The following is a 9,417-nucleotide window of genomic DNA, read 5'->3' on the forward strand; positions in this document are numbered from 1 at the left end:
TTTCTGTTGTTAGTCTGTAACTGTTTTTTTTTTAATTATTTTATATATTTTTTAAATAGTTGGCCGTTTTTATTTATTTATTTATTTCATGATGAATTTCTATGAATTTAGGATGAGAATCAGGGTTTTGATACTCGGAAATCGATTCATGTTTAGGAAGTGGCGAATGAGTGATTTCAGAAACTGTTTTGTGTTTCTGTTGTTAGTCTGTAGCTGATTTTTTTTTAAAAATTTGTTATTATTTTTTTTTTTGAAAAATAATTGTCTTTTTTTTTGTGTGTGTGGATTTCATGATAATTTTATGAATTTGAGATGAGAATTATGGCTTGTTCTAGAGGTGTGGTTTGATTTGCAAGCAGTGTTGATTTTGATTGGTTAAAAGTGTCATGGAAGCTTAAAACTGTCTTCTGAGCTTGATTTTACTTTTAATTTCTTCTTATTTCTGAAAAAAAAAATGTTTTTCTGTAGATTGAAATGCGTGAGAAATCGTGTTTTTACGTAGAAATCGTTCTGTATTGTTTGGTCTAGACATTTTTTTTTCTAAAGTTAAATGACCAATTCTTTGGAGATTTTAAGAAAGTGTTTCGTGCTTCTGTCTATAGGAGTTGTTCTGAAAAATTTATTTTATTTTATTTTTTTATTTTTAAAAGCTGGTCTTTTTTTTTTTTAAAGTTTAATGCTAAATTTTTATGAATCTCAGATGAGTATTAGGGTTTGTTCTAGAGTTTTTTGGTTTTTTTTGCAAGTAATATTGGTTTAATTGTTTCGAGTGTCATGAAGGCTGAAAAACTATGTTCCTAGGCTTGATTTTACTTTGAATTTTTTCTTACTTTAAGAAAAATGGTTTTCTGTAGAGTGAGATGTGTATGAAATTGTGAATATTAGCAATCTGGTGATTGCTGAGCTGGATTGTTTGATCCAGACATTTTCTTAATTATTATCATGAATTAGTTGCTTAAAGTATCATTTAAATTCTTGAAGTATCATCTAAATTTAAAATGACCATTTCTATAGAGATTTTGTTTTATTTTGAAAAAGAACAAACTTTGCTTCAAGATAATTCTCTTTATGTATTAATGATGAAATCTGTATTTGTTTATTGTGGATTAATGGTATCGAAGGTGGGAGATCTTACGATTACTATGATGAAATAAAACGAAAATCTGCAATAACAGTCAACCGTGACAAATTACTTCTCTTTCATTTTATTATATGCTTTCTAATCTAATTTGATTATGTGTTTTGTCTAGGATTATTTGAAGAGTTTCACAAAGAGGCTTTACTGCTTGGAGAAAAACATTATGTGCCACTTTTCAACCAAAAAAGAACTCGTTTTAATTTCTTAAACTTTATTTGAATATTGTTGATGAGGAGAGTTGGGGTGATCACAAATGTTCCGGCACCTAAAGGGTTGGCAGAACTGAATCACCATAACCCAGTTGACTTGAAGGAAGGGAGAAATGGGCCCCCGTTTGACGGGCAATGGATGTCCGAAGAAGACGAGTTAAGAATTATTGAAAATGTGAATACTATTAGGCCCAATCAGTTGGGCCAGGCCCATGCTTCTTTGCATAGGCAAGAGCAACAATCTCACAGGCCCGTCGTTCAATGGGAAAGCTTTCTGCCCGTTAGGTCTCTCAAAGTTCTTCTAGTTGAAAGTGATGATTCAACTCGTCATGTTGTTAGCGCTCTCCTCCGTAATTGCAGCTATGAAGGTTTATACAACTATTATTTAATTTGTCAATTTTGGAACATATAACATGTATAATAAACAGCAAACCTATTATAGTGTTGATGCAAATGTTATTTTTCATGTAAATTTACTCAAATTTACCCATCACATGCTATATATGTATTTTTATCCCCATAGTTACTTTGACTTGAGCTACATGACCACAAAACTCATACTTGTAGTTTTTACTCAAGTCTTTCCATTTGTGGGGAAAAATGGACAAATACCCTTAATCAGATACATATACTAGTTATTCAAACAGTCTTAATGATTTTCAGTTAAAGATATGATTTAACACCCATCCCCCCCCCCCCACCCCCAACCCACACACACACACACATCCACTGCCATTTGACTTATTGTGCAGTCAGTTTATCTTCAAAACTCATACTTATTATGTGAAAGTAACAATTCTGGAAAAAACTTCATATTTAATAAAATTTATGTGGTCTGTCATTGATATGGGTACGTGCTATGTTGATGCTAGGTCTAGATTATTAAGATAATAAGGATTTGGTGGGGTCTTTATATGTGTGTGTGTAATTGAATCCATACAAGTCTGAAATGAAACAATATGAAGAAAAATCATCTCATAATGGGACATACATCAGCAAAATTTTATCTTGCTTTTGCTTTTACATTTTTTTGTTCATGTTAGCCTAATTATTGAGGAAAATGAATTTGTTATGTTGTTTCGCATCAATTATAATTCTGTCATGTATGCAACTTTAGCCCATACATTTATAGCTCCTATATTTAATTTTATAAGTCATATTTCTTCCCACTTTATCTAAAAAGAACCATATTCCCATTGTTGGTATATTCTGTAGGTAGACTTTATTCAAGAAAATAAGCATGTTTTATATATTCTATGCATGTTACTAGTTTTCTTGACTAATTTGTTACTACTCTTTGTTTCTTCATTTTGATTAACGAAATGTTGATTGTTTATGGCAGTTACGGCTGTAGCAAACAGTCTAGAAGCATGGAAACTGTTGACCGATCTAAACAAGCAAATCGATCTTGTGTTAACCGAGGTAGTAATGCCATATTTATCGGGTATTGGTCTGTTATCCAAGATAATGAACCATGTTACTCGCAAGAATATCCCAGTGATAAGTGAGTGTATCTTTCCAACTCTCCTCAAAATACTTCCAATATTATGAAATTTATTTTTATAAGGTTCTCATACATTGAAATGTTGTACTTAATGAGTTTTACATGCAGTGATGTCATCCGAAGACTCAATGGGTATAGTCTTTAATTGTTTATCCAAAGGTGCAGTTGACTTTTTAGTCAAACCTATTCGAAAGAATGAGCTAAAAAACCTCTGGCAGCATGTGTGGAGGAAATGTCACAGTGTGAGTTAATTTGGTTGTATTATGGTTTATGTATCATTAAAATTGGACCAGTTTTGGACTTCGGCTTCAGGTGTGTTCTGATTTCGTATGTTAAGGTTATTGTGGAGTGGAGTGTACTGGATTTGTGCTCCAATATGCTCATCTGTCCATAACAAATTTGAAAACAAAATTCACCAATAATCTAAAAAAGTGGCTTTTGTTTTGCTTTAATGTCTTGTGTTTTAATCAGTCAAGCGGTAGTGGTAGTGGAAGTGGAAGCGAAAGCGGTATACGGGATCATAAATCTACCAAATCAAGAAGCATTGAGGAGTCTGAAGGTGACGGTGAAAATAGGAATGAAGATGAAAATGTTAGCATAGAGTTGAATGCTAAGGGTGGGAGCGATAATGGAAGTGGAACTCAGGTAATTTTTCAGTTTCTTGATTGAAAACCTGGCTATTCATTCTTAAGTTTTAATCTTTATATAATGCTAAAGATAGATGTCTTGCCATCAGCAAATATGGCAAAACGACTCATTTTAGTATGAGTCAAAATGGGCTGGGTTGGGTCAGTTCTTGTAAATAAATAGTGCATTCGTTATGACTGGAAAAAGTATAGGGGCAATTATGACCCATTTTTCAAAGAATGGGTTGATTTTTGCAAAATTGAATTATATATGGGTTCATTTGGGTGATCCCAAATCATTGAAGGGGCTAATTTGGATCTACTTAAGTTAGTCAAATGTAAACATTGTAACTATTATAAAACTTGCCAACTTAAAAGGGTTTAAATTGGTTAGCACCACTCATGAGTCATGATCAAAAGGGCCCAAAAATTGGTTATAAAACATGTTAACTTAAAAGGTTCCGAATTGATTAGCATCACCCATGACCAAAAGAGTCCAAAAAGTGTCCAAAGTGGTTATTAAACCTGTTGTCCAAAGTGGTTAGCACTGCCACTGCAGGCCACCGCTCTACCACCATTGCTGCCGCTACCTCCACCTCTGTCTCCGCCACTTCCACCTCCAACACCAGCTCGTAGTCGTCCCCGCAACCACAGCTACCACTAGGGCCATAAGAAAATATAGCACGTGAACTTGTTTTGTTTTCTTTTCTAATATGACTCACTTGAACCCGACTCCATTTTGGCCAGAACCCGTTTTTACCCGAACCAAATTGATGTTTTTTATAATAAAACGACCTGCTTTGACCCAAACTTATTTTTCTAAGAGCCCATATTGACCCGAACCTGTTTTGACTCAAACTCATTTTGCTAAGACCCCATATTGATCCGAACCTGCTTTGATCCATGACCCGAACCAGCCTGACCCGCCCGCCCAGTTTGCAGTTCTAGAGAAAACATAAATATTTACCATAGTAATTCAAATCTTTGGAAAACAGATTTAGGTGGTTTGATCTGTTTCCTTATTTTTTATGCTTTTTTTAAAACGACCCTTTTTTACCCGAACTCATTTTGCTAAGAATCCATATTGACCCGAACCTGTTTTGACTCATGACCAAACCCGCTCGACCCGCCCAGTTTGCAGGCCTAGAGAAAAAAATATATATATTTACCATGGTAATTTAAATCTTTGAAAAGAAGATTTAGGTGGTTTGATCTGATTCCCTTTCAGCTAATTTTTTTATTCGAACAATTTGAGATAAAACGCAACCCAAATTGACCCATTTCCCCGTTGACTGATAAGGGCCCACCCGTAGAGAAGGTTAATCTCCAAGAACATAGATGAAGAAGACTGCTTGTTCCTTTAATTTTCTGCCTATTTCATTCCAAGCATAAACAGTCTTCAATAGGCTTACAAATATCATAATTCATAAGTAAACAAACGAAAAATACATAACATAAAGAAACTAATAACCCCACTAAGTAAGAAAATATCCAACAAATAAGATAATGAAAATAACTTGCAGGAAGCTTGTAAACATGCAAGTGGGTTAGTGAAATAAAATGCATGGAAAGTGGTGACTAGTATCATTGACCACCTCTAGTTTCTTTCTTATGAACTATTTTGCTGGTAATTCCGGACCTTGTTCACAAGTCGGCGAATATGGAGGGACCAAAATTGACAAGCTGGTTAAAGTGGGTTAAGTATCCAAGTTAGACTACAACAAGTCGGTTTAGTCATATCTCAGTAATTAGTTACAATTCGTATTTCAGTCAAACGAATTTTAGGTTAGCTTATATAAATCAACTTATGGTTTACATTGTAATTAAGGTTTCAACTTACATTTTCTTGGTTATCAAAAAAGACTTTGGGAGTTACCCAAATACTGTTTGTGTTCATACCATTTCGGGACTTGTTATTTATCGTGTGAAGTACCTCGAATGCTGCTTCATATATAGATTTTTGCTTATTTTGTTTAAACAGACGTCCAAGTAGCTAAGTTTTCACTTAATTACACTGTTTTATTTGTGTTATTTAGAGTTGTTGGCCAAAGAAGGTTGTAGAAGTTGATAGCTCCAATCCTCATGATATCACTTCTGCTCAAGTTGCAAGGCCTGATACATCTAAAATAGGTAATACATTGGTATTGATACAATTTTGAATTTGATTAACAAAAAGACAGATGTATTGTAGGTCATTTGTTGTTGTAACAATGTACAATAACTTTAGCTTGTCTAAAATACACCGATCTTCATTTTCCAATTAAACAATTTTGTAAATATTTCTGGTTTGCTATTGTAGAAATTATAGAAATGGGAAGGGACTTGGAGATTGGAGTCCCTAAAAGTTCTAGCTTTGAGGTTGAAGACACAAACAAAAAGATGGACAAGAAAGTTGGTGATAAGATTGATATCAGTATGCAACTTGGCTGTGAAACCGGTGCATCAAGGACCGAACCTCTTAATGCACACCAGGAAACTTTAAAGGCGAACAACTTGCTTAAAAACATTAATATTGAAGTTAATTATTCGAAGGAGTCACATGCTCTTGAGCTCACTTTGAAGAGGCCAATAGACGTGGAGGATGCTGATGTCAACGCCCAAGAACGAAACTTCTTACGGCAGTCCGGTCATTCAGCCTTTTCAAGGTATGCTGTGTGTATAGAGGGAATATATCATTGGGCAAGTGGGTAAGCAGGTCAAATCAGGTTTGGGTTAAAATGGCTGTTTTTGTATGAGTCAAAGTAGTTTGGGTTGAATTGACCTGCAAACTGTTTTTTGTTCAAGAACGTTGATTTACTTTTATTAACTAGTTATATTTTTACATGATCGCTAAACTGTATTACTACCCTTTTTTGATATAGTGGTTTAAGGGGTCATATGCATTAAAAGTGTACTTTAGGTGATCTTTTATCCATTCTTTTTTTTTTAAAACACGATTCTTTGTTAAAACATAACACAAAATCGACTCATTTATAAGGAAAAAGGTGTTTGGACATGTGTTTTGAAAGTGATAGCTGTTTGGAGAGGCTTCTGCTGTTTGCAGTTTGTGGTTAGATGTTTTGAGTATTTGACTAAATATGATATTTAACCAATTGATAGATAAAGACCAAAATGACATTTTGTGAACAATTGACATCTAGTAATATATACTTAAAAAAACCTCTCAGATTATATTAAATGGAGTAAATAATTGTTGATTACAGTTGGTACAAAACCAATTTTACAAGAGACCGAGACAAATGGTAAAACCAAAGTTAAGTATGAGTGACAAAATGGCTAAGCCATGTGTCAGTTGTGGATGGATTAGGTTGATTTCTAGGCTAATAATCATCAAATTGTTGCAGCCCTAAATAATCATCTAATCAGAGGCAAAAATCCATTTATCCGAACTTTAAAGATTGATTGCTACAGCTTTATATCATAATAATCATCTGCAAAAACAACTCCACCCCTAGATTGATTGTATTTTAGTCGATGCTTCTAATTGTTTCTTTGAAAACTGTTTTTGGTTTTCATTTTTGTTTTTCTAACTTTTTACTTTTTGTGTTCTAATGCTCATTGTTTTGCAGGTACAACACTGTATCAAATGTTAACCAGACTCCAACTGGGAATGTGGACAGTTGCTCACCCCCTCCTGATATAAGCTCAGAAGAAGTAGCAAAACCAAACAACATACTATCCAACTCAAATGGGACCCCCAATCACCGCTCCAACGGGAGTGACTATTTGTGGTCCACCACCACCGACGCCTTCACAACCAAACCAGATGACAAAGCCCTTCCCAACAACTCCACCATTGTTGTCCACAATCACCACACTTCCACATTGCAACCACTCATCCCATCTGCTAACAAAGACGACCCAGTCAAAACCACCGTTGCACAACCAAAGGCACCCGTCCAGCAACAGGTTCAAGTCCGCCACCACCACTATCACCACCACCATCACCATGTCCATAAACTACAGCAGCAGAAAGTGTCGAACCCTGATGACGGATCTCTAAGAAACATTGTGTCTAACATCTTGACTGCTTCAACAGAAGGAAATGCTGCTAATTATGGTAGTGGATCAGGGAGTAATATTAAGAGTAATGGTGAAAATGGTGGCAGTTGGCAAAAGGGTAACGGGTCGGTTCCAGTAATTGAAGGCGGGAATATTGAAAAAGGGAATGGTGGACGTATAGTATTTAATGGTGGTGATGGAAGTGGAAGTGCAAGTGGTGTGGATCGAGAACGAGAGCGTTTAGCTCAGCGTGAGGCTGCCTTAAATAAGTTCCGCCAGAAGAGAAAAGAAAGATGCTTTGAGAAAAAGGTGTTCACTTCCTTTTTATAATCATAATCAAACAATCAACTGTAATTTATTGGGCGTGTTTGTCATATTTTTACGCCCTGCTTACGGTGCGCGCATATAATGTATATATGTGTGAACCCTCGGGTGGGCAAAAGTAAAATTGCACTAATTTTGACGTTATTTTACTAATCTCGTGAAAATAACGTTAAAAGTGGCGGAAGGTTAATCAGGCATCATGTGGTGGCGTTGATAGCCGAAAGACAAGGGCACATGCACCAATCAGCCGGTGTCCCGATGATTGAGTGCTATGTGCCTTATGTCCAAGGCTTGATGCAAAACTACTATCGAGCCGGGGGTCTCACCGGAAGCAGCCTCTCTATCCCTATGGGATAGAGGTAAGGCTGTCTACATCTTACCCTCCTCAGACCCTACCATAGCATTGCTATTGGTGGGATATACTGAGTACGATGATATATGATGTCATATTTTTGATTGATTATGGAATCGATAAAAAAATGAATAAAAATGAATTTTTTGTGAAAAAAAAAAGAGATTTTGTGACAACAATTTTGTCAAATTACAGTAAAGAAGGGGTAGACATTAGGCTTGGCAAACTGGGCGGGTTCGAGTAACAGGTCAGAATGGCTTCTAAGCAAAATGTGTTCTGGTCAAAACGGGTTCCAAGCAAACTGAATTTGGGTCGATACGGCTCGTTTTGAAAAAGTATCAATTTGGTTGGGGTCATAATGGGTTTGGCCAAAATGGAATTGGGTTAAAATGAGTTTTTTAAGAAAAAAGGCCTACCCTACACCACCACCGGGTTAATATAAACCGTTTTTAGAAAACTTTAGCACCCGCCCTGCCCTTGACCCGGTGGTGGTAGTGTGTCGCTGGTGGCGGTGGAGTGTCGGTGTCAATGGTCATAGATGGTGCTAACTGATAACTCACTTGGACCTCTTTTTAATGTTAAGAAGTTTTATAATAGTTACCCATTTTGACCTGTTGACTAGTTTAAGACGGCCCATTTTCACCCGTTGACTAATGTTAGGTGACCCATTTTGACTTGTTGACTAATTTAAGGTGACCCAAATGAACCCATATACAATTTAATTTATTGTTTACATCACTTTTCTTGCTGCCAGTATTCAAAACTAACTATCTGGGGAATTTTGAAGGTGCGGTACCAGAGCAGGAAGAAGCTAGCAGAACAGAGACCACGCATTCGTGGGCAATTTGTTAGACATGGAGCTAAAGGGGTCAACAATGAGGATGCAGATTCATAACAGTTGACATGGACTTTGTTTTTGATATCCAATAAATAAAATTAGTGGTCGTTTAGAAGGGTACATTTCAAGATGCGTGGGGATGCAACCGAATCTTCAATTAAACATAGTCAGTCCCCCGTTTCTAGCATTAAGTTTTTTTCTCTCCAAAATAATGTTTTCGTGGTTTGCTTAGATTTCCTTTGATTCTGGAAAGCTTTCTTCTAGAGAAGCTTTCTATGCAATGTGTTGCTTTTATGTCCGTCGTGAACTTGTGTCCAACTTTATCTTTCTATTCAAGTTGCTTTCATCATTACCTGTTTCTCAACTTTTTACTTTGTGTTTGGTGCAATGTTTAAGACACCCGTTACAGGTTATTCAGGTGAGT

At 35.9% G+C, this 9,417-nt stretch overlaps 1 protein-coding gene across 2 annotated transcripts; it reads left to right on the forward strand.

Moving 5' to 3' along the window:
• The first annotated feature begins 1,201 nt into the window (after positions 1 to 1,201).
• LOC143556500 (two-component response regulator-like APRR3) lies at positions 1,202 to 9,107 on the forward strand. 2 transcript variants are annotated; one of them, XM_077045800.1, is made up of 8 exons: positions 1,202 to 1,715; positions 2,690 to 2,851; positions 2,960 to 3,093; positions 3,323 to 3,496; positions 5,514 to 5,607; positions 5,777 to 6,122; positions 7,098 to 7,788; positions 8,943 to 9,107. In XM_077045800.1, the coding sequence occupies exons 1-8, from the start codon at positions 1,367 to 1,369 to the stop codon at positions 9,048 to 9,050; spliced, it is 2,058 nt and encodes a 685-aa protein (XP_076901915.1). In that variant the 5' UTR covers positions 1,202 to 1,366; the 3' UTR covers positions 9,051 to 9,107. The 2 variants fall into 2 exon arrangements, with proteins under 2 accessions (XP_076901915.1, XP_076901914.1); XM_077045799.1 differs by having other exon boundaries at positions 1,211 to 1,715; positions 7,047 to 7,788.
• Positions 9,108 to 9,417: the final 310 nt, after the last annotated feature.

The sequence above is a fragment of the Bidens hawaiensis genome, unplaced genomic scaffold, assembly GCF_021521415.1.
Source record: "Bidens hawaiensis isolate Kalapana, Puna unplaced genomic scaffold, B.hawaiensis_p1.1 tig00018587_1, whole genome shotgun sequence".
Classification (NCBI taxonomy): domain Eukaryota; kingdom Viridiplantae; phylum Streptophyta; class Magnoliopsida; order Asterales; family Asteraceae; genus Bidens; species Bidens hawaiensis.

Excerpts from the sequence above, each read along its gene's own strand:
- LOC143556500 (XM_077045799.1), top strand. The coding sequence starts at position 1,367 with ATGAGGAGAGTTGGGGTGATCACAAATGTTCCGGCACCTAAAGGGTTG. Across the intron at positions 1,716-2,689 it reads CCGTAATTGCAGCTATGAAG|TTACGGCTGTAGCAAACAGT; the intron begins GTTTATACAACT and ends TGTTTATGGCAG. Across the intron at positions 7,789-8,942 it reads AAAGATGCTTTGAGAAAAAG|GTGCGGTACCAGAGCAGGAA; the intron begins GTGTTCACTTCC and ends GGAATTTTGAAG.